General features: G+C 43.1%; 1 protein-coding gene across 3 annotated transcripts in view; it reads right to left on the bottom strand.

The window, feature by feature from the left end:
• The window catches only part of KIF13A (kinesin family member 13A), a 733240-nt gene that overhangs the window by 428337 nt on the left and 288210 nt on the right, over positions 1–16693 (bottom strand). For 2 of the 3 annotated variants that reach the window (XM_069218331.1, XM_069218342.1), the window contains exon 1: positions 15925–15982. In XM_069218331.1, the coding sequence (XP_069074432.1) occupies positions 15925–15955 (31 nt within the window). In that variant the 5' untranslated portion in view covers positions 15956–15982. Of the gene's footprint in view, positions 1–15924; positions 15986–16693 lie in introns of those variants that run through there. The other variant, XM_069218350.1, reaches the window with a different exon arrangement.

Here is a 16693-nt window from a genome sequence, read left to right as displayed (position 1 = left end):
CAGGGATGCTACTCAAATTAATTTCGGGTGCTTCCTGCACAGTGGAGGTGTGTGTCGGGGTCCTGCTTAAAAAGAGCTGGTGTGCTCAACATATCAGGAGCTCCTCCCTGTAGCACCGATGTTGCTAATATAAGTCAGGGCTGTTCAATATTCCAGTGCTGCTGGTCTTACAGAACAGAGCTGCCAGGACTGGTTAAGTTACATAGCATCTTTTTTGTTTTTACAGGATGAGACAGTTACTCTCGTGTTGGAAACGCTGCCACAATGTCAGCTGCAATATCACACCAGAAACCAAACGCTGCCATGATAACAATAATGCCACAATGAAACACGCACTGCAGTTCCAGTTTCTACCTTGTCACAGTTAATTGCTTGCTCCACATATCTTGTGGTACACGAATTGCCATTGTATGCCCAAAGTACTCATATCAGGTTGTAGTGTGGTTAGTTTTACGTATCCTTTGCGCATTAGCTTCAGGCTTTAGGCCTTTGTGCACTTTGCCCTGGATGTATTTTATTCATTTGCTTGCAGCTTAGAGCCTCTGTGCACTTTGCTCTAAATGCTTTTTATTAGGCTTCGTACTGTTATTTTTCAAATAGCCAGTTCTATGGTCTTGTTTTTTATTCATATCACACTGTTTAGCGTACTTCAGCACTGGAGTTCTCCATAACACATTCCTGTTCACTCTATGCTTCAGTCAAGGATACAGTCTGGTACATTGCCGATAGACGTGGTATGAGTTTAGTCTTTGGCATTCCTGCGTAGGGACATTTTGTGATCACGCTGACATGTTAGTTATAAAATCACTTCCTTGTCCCAATACACGCAAGAGGGAGATTCCGACCAGGGAACTACAACTAGACGCTGACTGCCTCGTTGCAGATGCTGAACCAAGATCACAGGCCTTTGCTCAGGTATGAGGGCTGATGTCTCCCCAGTGACTCAGAAAGACAAGTTAGAAGCTTAACATGCTGTGCTCGAAATAGAACAAGCAGAGGGAGAGTAGAAACTATTAGACACGATGATCGCTTTGTTCTTATGTTTTACTCTCCTGGTGACTTTCAATCCTTCTGTGTTGTATGGTTCTGGTTATTGCGGCTCACGCCTTATTATCTAAAATACAGTTGTTTTATTAAAACACTATATAAAACGTATACTGCCTTTGTCATTTGTATATGAGATCATACTGTAAATGAGAGAGTTGGTTTGGATCTGAGTGACCACGACTTCCCTGAGAAGTTCCAAAGATATCATGCTCTCGGCTGCCCAATCATCTCTTCCCCGTTGGAGGAATGAGGCACTGCTAGTTAGCCGGAGCAAAAAACGGATTTAGGGTGACAAAGTTCCTTACACGTGGGTCAGACTCAGCCCCCCACACCGTTATCGATCCTGCTGCCTAGAAATCCAGTAGTCTCATTTGGGATAATGAGAGCCCACGCGACATGGCGCCGCCAACGATTGGTCTGGCTCTAATATTTAGGTCCGACTGACTCTCTCGGTCTCATATATATTTTGACTCCTCGGTTCCGTAAGCGGAGACGTCCGTGGGGCTGAGGGTTTCCGCCACCACGGGATAGGTACATCCTATTACTTACTGGTTGGTTGATCAAGCTTGAACTTTGAAAGGAAAAACCCCGTTATTGGTGTGCCTTCTCTACCCAGGTGCTGTTTTTCTCTAGATGGCGAATCCAGTAGTGGTGCACGTAGCGCTTAATATGCGACACCCGCTCACAGGACATCTGATAGCACATGGACTGACGGTCCAGGGGGGTCCGGTCACTTTTGTGGTGGACCCCCATGCAGCCTATAGAACAGAACTTTTTTATTCTTGGGTCGTATTTCCAGCAGTTGATGGGGGTACAAACACTTTTCACGAATACACTGTTGCGAATGTCCCTGGACAATACAGGGCTTATGCATACTTAGAGATACCTTTATCTTATCAAGAACACCATAATTGGCTTGATGGCGCCCTTCCACACACAGTAGCACAAGTTAGGTTAGGTCCACTGAGTAATGATGGTCTTACCTGGCCTTTATTGGCTACATATACACCTCATCCTGCGGCTGCTCAATTGACAGTGGTTGAAGTTCGTCGTTTATATACAGACTTAACGGCTACATATAGACGATTAGTTCAGTTTGTCATGCAGACACTAAATACAAACGCAGCGCATGCTGCTCCGGCGCACCCGCAGGCGGTGGTTCCGGGTATCAATCCGGCCACTGTACACTCAGTTATGGGTAAGGTACCGGGTAAACGTGAGGAAACTCCATTTTGGCTGGCGCAAAAAATTAATACGCTGGAAGCAGTGTTTCCCCATACGGGACCTCAGGATAAACATAGAATATTGACAATGTGTTTGCCGTATGGGATGGTTCCTCCGGTGGACCTTTGTAATACCTGTGGCACGGTGTTTGCCGCGCTCTACACTACGGCACACCGACATTAGCTAATTTACCGGAAGTGCTTAAACAAATTCAAGATGAATATGGGGCTGCCCCTGCCTTAGATTTGGGCATGCAGTTAATGGGCAATTTTGCCACAGTTTCTTCTATTATTTTGAGTAATCTCAAGGGAGAGGCAGTAGCACTAGCAGTGCAAATGCGTCTTCGGAACGTTCCGCAGATTAATCAGGAGCGGGAACTTCCGAGAATAATAGCAGAGACATATTCCAGTATTGGTTGCGATAGCCTAGGGGCTAGACCGCAAAAACCCCAATTACAGGGTAAAAATAATAAAGACAATGCTAAACAACAGCAACCTGAGGGTACTAAAAAGCGCTGGGAAAAGAAACAGCAAATACCTAAGAAAGATGGGGGACAGTCTCCGCAACCGGAGACCCCGCAGAATAGGTATAATCTCAGGAATAGGGATCATTTGAAGACGCCTGATAGATATCAATATACTGATACACGCCAATCTCGTTCCTTTCAGGACTCCTCAGAGAAGAGAAGTGAGAGAGGTGGGCGGTCAGAGCAGAGAACGGAGTACGTGAAACCAAGACAGGATTCACAACTCTCAACGGAGGTTTCTATTAAACAAGAAGAGAAACTGCTGCAACATAAACAGCAATTTAAAAAGAAGAAAGTGGCAGCAGTCTCAATTAGACATGCCGCTCAAGAAGAGAGTTCTCTTGACGAACAAGACATGGGCGTTGGCACTGTTAGACAGCGCGGCAGAGGTCACAATAGTTCGCCAGAGTCTTCTAGAGCATCTGGAGGTGAAAGCAACTCCGTATGCTAATAAGCAAATGTTATTGACCGATACTAAATTACTGTATTCAAATTTGTTTGTGTCTAAACTTTCGGTTGAGGGGTATGAATATTGGTTTAAGACTGTTGATTTGAAAAGTGTCTGGGGAACGAAAAATTGGCAAATGCAGGGCAGGGACACATTGTTTAGAGCATGTATTATCCCTGTGCAGATGATTTTCCTCAATGACACAGTACAACAGACTAGCTGTTTGGGCTTGGCAACCATTAGAGAGTTGAATTTGCCTAGTATACCTGTCCCTTCCAAATTGAACAATTGGCAGCGATATGTAAATGCTACGTTTAGTGAGTTTACACACTGGGTCCAGAATGGTACGCTTAACACTTCATTGGTACATCCGGGCGGGTGGTTATTATGGCCTGTAGACACTAATAAGTGTCATCAACGTTTTGTCACCTCTTCAGGGGGGTTCAGGACTAGTAGGGCAGACCCTCGTTACATTTCACCAGAACATGCTGATATTATAACTACATACAGCATGGGAAAGCTTTGTCAGCAATGGTTGAAGTCGTCCACGCTGGATGCAGTTAAATCACATCTCACGTTACTGTCTAATGATACTGACTTACAAGATTTTTTGTCAGGACCTAGGGTACCACGGAAGAAACTATTTTTATACGAAGTTTATAATGAGATTTGGAAGCTTTCACAGCAGGAGGCAGCGGCCCGGTTGAGGCAAATTGATCAGGAAAACCTGATGCAGGCTTTGTCTGTTGTAGATAATGGCATCTATACCCTTTCTGACCGTGTTTACACAATTGACAGCATCGTTTCCTCTGCTATAGACATTATTAAATCAGATATGTCTTCTTTATATCATGGGCAGAGTCAGACGCGGTCCATCATGCAGCTGGGTTGGACTCTTCAGACCTTGAAGGCAGGTCGCGTTCCGTGGCAGCACATACGTGCCAGGGAGATCTTTGTCTCCTTTAATTTAACTCGTCAACAACAGCTGATGGCTAAAAAGGAAGCGACGTATGTCATGTTGAATATTGAAAAATTGGAAAAACTGCCTTTCACGTTGCTGAGATTCCGTCAGCTGAGTGGTTGATTAATGGGGTAATTAATCTGCCTATCTCCACTCTGCAATTTACTTCTTGTTTGAGGCACATTCCGGGGGGAAGATATGAACGGTTGGGAGACAGTTACATACACGAGGTGTGGGAGCTTCCTTTTCTATACAGATGTATTAATGGTTTTAGGGAGGTTTTTCTTAGCAGTAGTGAATGCGAAACTTCTGTCAGCCATTCCATGGTTTGTAAACAGCTGTCCTTGTACGGAGCGTGTAACGCTTCGATTGCTAACTTAGCTTGTTATCTGAAGGGAGTTCCAGTCCCGGTTATTAAAAACACTTTCCAGGCGTTTTTTAACGGCAGTTACATTGTTCTTAACAGCGAACGCTGCTGTGACATGCGTGCCGGAATAGTTTACGTTGTCGTTGTCACCAAGGCCGTTACGTGCTGCGGGAATGTGTTGTTTCCCCCCACTCAAATTAGGGAGGTAGCGGACATCTGGCCTCATATTGCTACTTCCAAGGTTAATTTCGACAAGTTGAGTCGACTGAAGGCTTTATTGTTTCAAAAACATGTGGCCCTTACATCTGCTAGCGAGACCTACGCACTACAGGTGGCAAGGTCATCAGCGGAAATACAGTCCCTTTTGAATACTAACTTTCCGAGTCACTTTGGTGAACTTGTGGGACGAATATTTAATACGTCCAGCACTGCTGGAATTGCACATTTTTTCAAAGCCGTTGGTGTTGGTTTTGCTCACACCTTCTCTTCCATATTCGGTTTGATACCTTCGGCTATACACTCTATTTTCGGAAGCATTTTTGGGGGTTTCCCGATTACTTTGGCTTTGTTGGCTGGAGTCTTGCTATTGTTGCTATTTTTTCGCAATGGCTGTCCCGCCACGACGAGATCCTGTATTGCTGCTCCCGTCAGCGCAGCTGTGTCGTGAACGTATGATGCAACATTTTGGAGCAACACTCCTGGGACATTTGGAGTGTGACTGGTCTCTGTCATTCCGACCAGTTTTGGATTGTGTGCAACCCGTGTTTCGGTGCCTTTGGTGCTCGTTTGAACATGCACTGGCTTTCTGTCTCACTGCAGCGCCCTCCAGTGGTCGAAACTGATCTGTTGATGTTCCCGATTAGGGCTCATTCCCAGACTTGTGCACTACGTTGCGTTTGCTTCGTGAGGCGATTTATAAGATTCCCTTCCTGGAGGAAGATGGTGTTGTCTCATTCATAGGCCCTGCACGGGGTGCCGCCCTGAATGATTTTGGGGCTTTGGAACACACCTGCTCCATGGTACTTTGTGGCGTGGATCTTCCGATATTGACATATATCGAAGTGGAGGAGCTCCTATGTTCTATTGCTTCTGTCTGACAATTGGATTTTTTTTCTCTCCTGCAAAATTGACACTATATTGAATTTGGCTTTATCGTCACATGTTTCCTAAATTTATGACTTTGTTGTCTTCTGACCTTGTCGAAATATATAGTTTTATGTATTGTTTATATTTGGGGCATACTTTTATATTATTGGAACCACTTGCTACCGACAAGGGGAGGGTGTAGTGTGGTTAGTTTTACGTATCCTTTGCGCATTAGCTTCAGGCTTTAGGCCTTGGTGCACTTTGCCCTGGATGTATTTTATTCATTTGCTTGCAGCTTAGAGCCTCTGTGCACTTTGCTCTAAATGCTTTTTATTAGGCTTCGTACTGTTATTTTTCAAATAGCCAGTTCTGCGGTCTTGTTTTTTATTCATATCACACTGTTCAGCGTACTTCAGCACTGGAGTTCTCCATAACACATTCCTGTTCACTCTGTGCTTCAGTCAAGGATACAGTCTGGTACATTGCCGATAGACGTGGTATGAGTTTAGTCTTTGGCATTCCTGCATAGGGACATTTTGTGATCACGCTGACATGTTAGTTATAAAATCACTTCCTTGTCCCAATACACGCAAGAGGGAGATTCCGACCAGGGAACCACAACTAGACGCTGACTGCCTCGTTGCAGATGCTGAACCAAGATCACAGGCCTTTGCTCAGGTATGAGGGCTGATGTCTCCCCAGTGACTCAGAAAGGCAAGTTAGAAGCTTAACATGCTGTGCTCGAAATAGAACAAGCAGAGGGAGAGTAGAAACTATTAGACACGATGATCGCTTTGTTCTTATGTTTTACTCTCCTGGTGACTATTTCAATCCTACTGTGTTGTACGGTTCTGGTTATTGCGGCTCACGCCTTATTATCTCAAATACAGTCGTTTTATTAAAACACTATATAAAACTTATACTGCCTTTGTCATTTGTATATGAGATCATACTGTAAATAAGAGAGTTGGTTTGGATCTGAGTGACCACGACTTCCCTGAGAAGTTCCAAAGATGTCATGCGCTCGGCTGCCCAATCATCTCTTCCCCGTGGGAGAAATGAGGCACTGCTAGTTAGCCGGAGCAAAAACCGGATTTAGGGTGACAGAGTTCCTTACACGTGGGTCAGACTCAGTCCCCCACACCGTTATCGATCCTGCTGCCTAGAAATCCAGTAGTCTCATTTAGGATAATGAGAGCCCACGCGACAAGGTATTGCCATCATATGCCCATTACCCAGTTAGGAACGTGCACGATTTCCAAGTATAGAAGGCCCAGGTACTCCCATCGCTATACTGACACTGGTTACACACTTGGATACAAGGTACTGCCATCACAAGTCCAAACCGGCACAACTACAACAGGCTTTGCTATCTTATACCCATTTGGGTGCACAAACGACATATCCCAAGCACTGCAATCAAACCCATTTGTACTCCTATGACAGGCAGAACCCACAATGTGCCTAACTAGGCACTCACATCACGGGTCTATTGAACTCACACCATACAGCAGATACTGACATCAACATATGCCCAGGTACATGCACATTCTCGAACTTTTGCCATTACCTAGGTATTCACACAATATTCCAGGCTTGCCATCATGTGTCCAGTTACTCTCTATCACACCATTTTACTACTATCCACATTCTGTTACTGTGATCAGGCTAATCATCAAGTATTCAATTGTTCAGAATTGTATACACCCATCCTATGGGATTGTCGATGTATGAATACTTAAATTAGTTGTCTTAAAGGAGAAATAGTGCGATACCGCACTGAGGCTGAATACTTGATGACCTCCACAGCCCTGTACACATACGGAAGAGATAAGCTGCCTCCTGAATTCAAATGAAATGTCAGTGTAGGAGATATTTGCAAACTTTAAGTCAAACCGGGGAGCAAGGAAAACAGTCTGAACCCACATCCCTCAAATCAGTTGGGCTACCCCATGTCTGTCACCTCCTGGCAAGTGTTTGTAGAGCTGCATAAAAGAGCTGTCCTTCGGATGGCAGTAAGGTGGAAGAAATGTGGGCAACTATTTGGGCAGACTGAAATGGACACTACTTAACGCCCCTCTACACTGCATACCAGCTCCCTCAGCCATTAACCTTCTGCAAATATGTGTACCAAAAAGCTTTACCTGGTACCATTTCCCATCTCCTGTGGTGGGCACCTTGCGCCAAACACTGTCACACTTTTCACATTAATCATGCACAGCTCCAGAGGGCTCCACCTAAAGTCTCTACACAAATACATTTTTATATTCAGTTGAATTACTTTTATAAGGTTCATTTTCATTTTTTTGGGTTGCCAATGTGCCTCACAAAATAAGCAGTGCTCATTTTCAATTTAATGAGATCCAAGAGGTTTTCAGCTGTACTACCCTATCCTGTGGTATTCCCCAAACTGCACCACATAATCCCTCCCGAGTGTAAGCCTCTAGAAAGAACCCCATTCAAGGCTCAATACACAAGAGGAACACTAATGTGGACCGTGGGCCTCCAGTACAAAATCATTTGTAAAACCCTTTGAAAGATAAACCTTTTTCAGAGGTCCTCACTGCCTGCCTTGTTCAATTATAATGGTTTAAGCTTAAAGTATCTCAGGTCCATTACTAATACGAACGAGCATGGACAATGCTAATAGGTTTGGCTTTAGAGGAATGTTGACTATTAATGTGAACCATCAGAAGTAAGCAGCATATGTATTTGTGTAGAAGCATAGAACTGTAAAATAATATTGGTGTAAGTTAAAAGGTCATGTGACACCTGCACTGTCAAGTCAGATTTAAAACTGCATGTAGGTTAATGACTGCCCTCTTCAGAGCTGTGCCTCTATCAAGGTAAAACAACACATTATGTACTTATCTAAGACACCTTCATAGAATTCCAATGTCATGTGTTCCCCTAAAAGTTCAAGCTTAAGCAGCTGGATAAAAAAACAGTCACAGCTGTATGGAGGGAAAACACTTTTCTGTGGAAGCACACAACGCCTGCCCAATCAAAACATGTACTCCTGGCTTCCAGCGTGTGGGTGGAGCCAAAGTCCCGCTCCAGTGATGCCCATATGTGTGTCGGGCAACAGCTGCACTATCAGGCCTCACCACAGAAATATAATATTAAGTATGCCACAGGGCATTCTAAGCCAATAGCTGTGAATAGCTATCAACCTGTGAATCGTCGTTCAAATCTGAGTAAGGTCAAAAGACCTCTTCATCCTCTTGAGGTGAAAGCAACGAGAATTACGCCTGCTGGGAATCTGCAATCGGCCATTCATTCATTCATTTTAACCAGCAACCAAATGGGAAGCAATGTAGTAGATGGTGGTTTAAGGACTTGGAACATGCTCAGAAAAGGCTACATAAAACAAGCGCTGACAAAACCATTCATTTACTCTTTTGTATAGTGAAAATATATTTTTTCCATGTGTCACTAGCTTACATGATGTGGAAGCATCATCATCATTAAAAGCTCCCTCAGACAACAGGCACAGCACAGGTAACTGCAATGCAAGCCTCCTGGCTCACATAACACAGGATGGAAGTGTGAGACAGCAGTGAAAACTTCATATGCATACCTAAGTCAGAAACTGCACACGCAGTAGTGCGCTCATATACAACCCTTTATCAATAAGGTCATGTAGCAAGACAACACACTGATAAAGAACATTAAGAAATCCAACCAGGGTAACATAACGCATCTTAGGTCAAATTTACGTATGGGAATGTGGGTAGGATTGCCACCACGTAAAAAGAGATCTCCATAATGTCCTGAAATCCTATAAGCGTCCGGAGATCGTGCTCTGCCCTGTACACAACCTACAAGCAGTAAATACTTCGGAAAAATAAAGAGGTATTAACTGGGTGGCTATAATTAAAATACACATTAGAAAGAAAATTGCCAAATACTTTTGGACTCTGAACATTTGAGTCGTCTTAAAGCCGAAGATTTGACTTACTTGGCTTGACTTGATCTTTTAGTACTCCCATTGTACTTATGGAATGCAGGACAAGAATACGCCAGGTGTAGTCTTGGAATTCAGGAATAAACCTGGCGTAAAACAAGTATGTCACCTACACATTACAAAACCTTTATAAATGAGGACGTCAGATATGTCCTCTACACATTACAAAATCTTTATAAATTAGTATGTCGGCTTTCAGACTTCATTCTCTGGAAGAAAGATGTCTTGTTTGCCCCGTTTTAAAGAGTATGTAATTTATCTTCTGAGGGCTCAGGACCAGGAGGGTACTTATGCAGAGGTCCACCCTTGTTAATATACAGGGACGTCTTATGAGCCTCTTCATCACAGATAATAAAGCCCCAGCACTTTAAGCATTCCAAATAGATATTGGGTCCAGTTCTGTGGCTATTTTGAATGGAACCCTGCTGATAGGCCAATTCCCTTCAGCCATGGTCAGGTACATTCACTATACCAACTCACAAACCGGCCTTGGCAAAGCCAACACATCGGGAGTTGGCTGCCTTCCTTTTAGATTTGTCAATGCTTGTTTTATTCTGTCAAGAGTTTTGTAAAACCTTATTGTTGGATCAGCTGCCAGGCGATAGCCAATATAAATCAAAAAAATTGGTAAAAACAAATTGACCTAGTAGTACCTGGCAATGAAGGGGAATTACCTGGTGCGTGGATGTGGTCCTTGTGAAAGAGTACAGGGAGTGCAGAATTATTAGGCAAATTAGTATTTTGACCACATCATCCTCTTTATGCATGTTGTCTTACTCCAAGCTGTATAGGCTCGAAAGCCTACTACCAATTAAGCATATTAGGTGATGTGCATCTCTGTAATGAGAAGGGGTGTGGTCTAATGACATCAACACCCTATATCAGGTGTGCATAATTATTAGGCAACTTCCTTTCCTTTGGCAAAATGGGTCAAAAGAAGGACTTGACAGGCTCAGAAAAGTCAAAAATAGTGAGAGATCTTGCAGAGGGATGCAGCACTCTTAAAATTGCAAAGCTTCTGAAGCGTGATCATCGAACAATCAAGCGTTTCATTCAAAATAGTCAACAGGGTCGCAAGAAGCGTGTGGAAAAACCAAGGCGCAAAATAACTGCCCATGAACTGAGAAAAGTCAAGCGTGCAGCTGCCACGATGCCACTTGCCACCAGTTTGGCCATATTTCAGAGCTGCAACATCACTGGAGTGCCCAAAAGCACAAGGTGTGCAATACTCAGAGACATGGCCAAGGTAAGAAAGGCTGAAAGACGACCACCACTGAACAAGACACACAAGCTGAAACGTCAAGACTGGGCCAAGAAATATCTCAAGACTGATTTTTCTAAGGTTTTATGGACTGATGAAATGAGAGTGAGTCTTGATGGGCCAGATGGATGGGCCCGTGGCTGGATTGGTAAAGGGCAGAGAGCTCCAGTCCGACTCAGACGCCAGCAAGGTGGAGGTGGAGTACTGGTTTGGGCTGGTATCATCAAAGATGAGCTTGTGGGGCCTTTTCGGGTTGAGGATGGAGTCAAGCTCAACTCCCAGTCCTACTGCCAGTTCCTGGAAGACACCTTCTTCAAGCAGTGGTACAGGAAGAAGTCTGCATCCTTCAAGAAAAACATGATTTTCATGCAGGACAATGCTCCATCACACGCGTCCAAGTACTCCACAGCGTGGCTGGCAAGAAAGGGTATAAAAGAAGGAAATCTAATGACATGGCCTCCTTGTTCACCTGATCTGAACCCCATTGAGAACCTGTGGTTCATCATCAAATGTGAGATTTACAAGGAGGGAAAACAGTACACCTCTCTGAACAGTGTCTGGGAGGCTGTGGTTGCTGCTGCACGCAATGTTGATGGTGAACAGATCAAAACACTGACAGAATCCATGGATGGCAGGCTTTTGAGTGTCCTTGAAAAGAAAGGTGGCTATATTGGTCACTGATTTGTTTTTGTTTTGTTTTTGAATGTCAGAAATGTATATTTGTGAATGTTGAGATGTTATATTGGTTTCACTGGTAATAATAAATAATTGAAATGGGTATATATATTTTTTTTGTTAAGTTGCCTAATAATTATGCACAGTAATAGTCACCTGCACACACAGATATCCCCCTAACATAGCTAAAACTAAAAACAAACTAAAAACTACTTCCAAAAATATTCAGCTTTGATATTAATGAGTTTTTTGGGTTCATTGAGAACATGGTTGTTGTTCAATAATAAAATTAATCCTCAAAAATACAACTTGCCTAATAATTCTGCACTCCCTGTATAATGTCAAAACCCACAGTGAAGTTAGCCAACGGCTGAAGCGGAACGATGCACTGTCACATGCGTGCTGTAGGGGGTGGAAGAAAACTCTGGACGGCACAGCAACAGACCAATAGATTGAGAGTGCTGGCTGAAAGCCATTAGAAGTAAGTATATTATATATATCATTTTAGTAATATCAAAAGGTCTAGGCTAACATCAAATTAAAATTGTGACAGGAGCCACCACAATAAATGCCATCTAATCTCAGTTACAGATGCTACAATCAAAGCACTGGAAAGATAACATTTAATTCCATCAAACGGCGGGTGGAAGATAACATTCTCTCATTGGGTCCTATGGGTTTTTCTTAAGGATCCCCAGCTCAGAGCAAGAGGTCGAGAGAAAAAAAAGACAGCATCACGAGGACAAAGGACAATTGTGACTGTGAAAACACCTTGATTTCAAGAATGTTCACGGTCATTCACCTAACTACAGAAGGTAAATCAGCTCGCCCAACTTTTCACAAGTAATTGCACCCAGATCCATAGCAACAGAGACACTCTTTTGTAGAAGGGCCAAACGTGGTGAGGATGATCTTGTTAACTACATGCCTTCTTTGTCAAACGCCAATGCAATACTTGTTTGCTATCAACTTGGCTCTGTGAATAGAATCTATATCAGAAAAAAGGTCTAATTCTCTCTATATATATCATGTTCCATAGGGGATACAACTTTACAAAGGTACCATATAAATGACAGAATACGTGTCCATCATAAGAAGATACATGTCCCTCTTTTTATTTTCGCAAATTGAAAAAACCCTGTTGGTCCTGTTCCAAAACGTTAGGTGAAGGGTGTACACGCTGTGCTGTGAGATCACTACAAACACTCATCCGTGAAACTATCTGAAGCTGTGAAACCACCATGGCAGGGTTTCCTTGTGTGTGCTTTAAGACATGGCAGGGTACGGATGGCTCTGAGTCTCAGAATCCTACAAGAGACAAAGCGATGGAAAATGAAAAGACTCCGGTGTGCCATTATCACGCAGCAGAGATGCTCGAGCAATGCCTTCATGGTAGTAGTGTGTGAAGCCACAAACCACCAGCACACTCCCACTGCTCCCTGCGGGATCCGACAGGACGGCAGTGCTGTCTCAACTGCTGGATACTTCGGTGATTATTATTGCTTGGCCTGTCCTCGTGGTTTCATAATGCAGATGGACCACCATGACCTAACAATGCGAGTGCAGAGCACCTGCTTGTAAGTCTGCCGCTGTCAATGCTGACATCTTTAGCGTTGCGTTGACGAATCGTAAATACTGTTGAGCTCTTATGCACAAAGGGACACGTAGAAAATTATGTAGCACTTTGTTAAAACAAAAATACGAAATTTTCTACAGAACTGAGAAAATCTTTCTCTTAAAACGGAAAAAGCTTTGAGCAAACTAATAACCTTCCAAAAGGCCTTGAGATCTTGTTCTGAGAGATCTCTCTTGGTGCCGCGGGACCAGCTGGCGAAGTTAGCCTTAGTACTCCGAACAGGCGAGAACTTCATCACGACAGCACCTGTGACCCAGGTCCGGATTCTTTAATATTACTAAACTCAAAGTAATAAGTAACCTTAAACAATACCCTGATAGAACCCTGAAAATTCTCATGGCACAGTAGAACACCCCATGACACTAAGAGCAGCACTGATCTACTTGATAATCAGTGAACATCCTTCATATCTGGGCCGCGCTCCAGGCTGGCTGGTGTGGTTAACAACAGATTATTTGTGCAGCATCCCAATGGAACTGACCGGGTCTGCCATACTAAAGACACGTACACAAATGTCCTGGATATGCGGTGATATGAGCCGCTAGCGCACTGACGCACCGCAGCATATTTTTTATGTTATTTGATCTCCTGAGCTGCTTACTGGGTGAGTGACAGGCATTGTGTTCTTTACAGTATTTAAAACATGCCAGCCATGAATTTATTAATTATACTTTGCTCAGAGGAGAGATCAAAAGGCTCTGTGTACACTGTCCTGTTATGAAAGAACATGGGTCTACCAAAGAATCAAGCAGCAGAAATCTCCACGTGCATGTGTTTAATTAAGCACAATATGCAATTGCAGCTCGCCAGAGATGGTGACATTTTACGGTTTTTTATTCACGTGTTGCTGCTACTCATGATGCATTTATTTCTAACAGTGTGGCTTGTACAAAACCATGATACTGTCCAGCAGAAGAACAACTCATTGTGTATTTCACGGCCTTGTAACTAGCAGGTAAGTTCATTCAATAACATTAAGACTGGTGTTGCAGGAAATGTACATTTTTGAAAAGCTGCTAGAATTCTCCCAGTGTCCTCTGCATACATCACAACATTGTTCAACTTAACAACACATGTAAGTGTGATTGTGAATGTACTGGCTGCCTATTCGTGTTGGTTTTTTATTGTAAGTAAAACACTTATTTGCTGTAAGGAGCGGGAACATCCATGGTGACAATTACATTAGAGAGAGATCACTTTTACATGGTTCTGCTTTTCCTTCAGGAAGTAAAAGCATCAGAACCTCTGACAGTCCACAGGCATACACATGTCGTGTGCACGAACCGGACCAGCAATTTTTTAAAGTAATGGAGAGACGACTCTCGTCAGAAGCTCCTCTGTTAGTGCAGAAGAGGCCCTGGCAGGAAGATGGTCTGTCTACCTGCACAGAGCTTCTGCAACATATAATAATCATCACAGACCAATTATATTTAAAGTTTTACCATTAAAGATGAGTAACATCCAGGAATAACGAGGTTACACTGACAAGATCTGCATGTTACAAGAGTGTGTCTTTGTTATTACCGTTTAGCTGCCGGTAACATGGCACTCACCGTAAAGTGTCACGATAATCATCGTTAACGTTTAAACTCAGCGTAGCAGTAACATAAATGTCCGGCAGAGAAACCAATGGGCATTTTACTCCTTTGTCGTATTACCTGAAAGTCTCAATTGAGTGCTGAGGGAACCTCGGTCAATCAATCTGGTCATCACCAAAATGGAGGATCAGCGCCAAGTGAAAACTATTCAGCAGCAAAAAAAAGACTAATAGATCCAGAAATAAAGACCTGGAACCGGAGCTCTAAAACGAATAGCGATAATCTCTTAATCCCCCACAAAATGCATTGGTTACAACGGTTTACTTGCTGCTGTGTGAAGCACGAAAGATGACCTCTCCAGCACACAAGATGAAGGACGGCAGGCCATCGAGTGTGGCTGTTTGTTCTCATCAAACCATCACCAGCAATGAATTTATATTTAATCAAATATGTAATACACAAAAGGTCGCATTCATAGGTTTGTGCAAATGTGGTCTGATCTCATCAGCGTAAGTGCAGACTGGAAGAGGCATCTGTGATCAAGAGAAGCTAAGGGAAAGCAGCAAATAAACTACCTAACACGACTTGTTCGGTGCTTTCTTTGCTGCTGTAAAACCTCACATCGCACGTATATGGCAGTGGAGGACCAATTATGCGTCAGGGTTAACTAAATTATGTGGCAAGGACATTAAAATTACCTAGTTCCTTGTTCCGTAAAAAAAATCAGCTCTGCAAAATAGGATGTTAAATGTAATATTAATAATAATATGTGCGTCTCACACAGAGGTACTTTAGGTATCAATGCGTGGGGACCTTACAGGAGCCAACATAGTTGAGATGCTTCTAAAGCATGAGTGCCTGGATGAATTGACTGTAGCAGCGAGAACAGCACGTGATCTCAAGATGAATGAATCTGTGTTAACAGCAAACAATAACAACAATGAAGGAACTACTTTATCAGCATGTTTGAAATGCATTGCTGTCGGAGGGGCCCAAATAACCAGCCAAACTAATCAATGCTTTTCTGCCATCCCACAAGACCCTCATTGGGGCTTGGAAGTTTCCATCATCTGTATCTCCTATGTGAATAGGCCATGTTAATGTAGGAAAAATCCTTTGTATACAATTTGGCAGCCAGCTATGACCAAACTACCCTAAAAACTGGCATTAATGAAATACGGGACTCACCTGCATACTTCGTAGTGTTTGATTCATCCATGGACCAGAAACAGTGGTCAAAGGCAAAAACCTGCAGGGGACACAATACGTAATCATAGGGTTAGAAACAAATTCACTGAGTGAGGTAAAACATGTTGCATGTGTGGGCAGGGTGATTGTTTCTTCTGGCATCATTTAAAGAGACAAAGACTGCCACAAGTCAAGGTGCTTCAAGATGTAGGGACCACTGAAAAACCTAGGCAACACCAATATTGATGGGCAATGGCATCTAGCTCTAGGAACCATAGCTAGGAAACATGATTCACCGGCTAGGTCAAAATGAACACTCATGCTGAGCAATGGTCAGACTCTCGGGATCTGAGAATCTACTCCAAGCTCTCACATCACCCAGAGGGCGCAAGAAACCACTCAACGAACATCACGAGCAACTCCATCGGAAACTGGCATGTGAATGATTAGTGAAAAAAGTTAGCGAAGAAAACAACACACACGTTTCATATATATGAATATATATGCTTACATAAATGAATGTCATTTGAACGAAGTAATGCTTATCTATAGAAAACACGCACAAGCCCACTTTTCAAATGGTAGATCTGTACAATAAATATCTAAAAAACTGCCTACCAATTAAGGTTTAGCTAATGTTGCACTATAATGTCAGTTGTAGTAATCCTATAATCACTGAAAAGGCAAACTGCCCTGAACCTCAAAACATAGTATAATGCCTCTGCAATGTGTATGTACAGGTGGAATGGATGGCACTGCACTCTGTCTT

The sequence above is a fragment of the Pleurodeles waltl genome, chromosome 2_1 (assembly GCF_031143425.1).
Source record: "Pleurodeles waltl isolate 20211129_DDA chromosome 2_1, aPleWal1.hap1.20221129, whole genome shotgun sequence".
In the NCBI taxonomy this organism is placed as follows: domain Eukaryota; kingdom Metazoa; phylum Chordata; class Amphibia; order Caudata; family Salamandridae; genus Pleurodeles; species Pleurodeles waltl.
The sequence above is the reverse complement of the archived record's forward strand: the minus strand, read 5'-3'. Positions and strand labels throughout refer to the sequence as shown.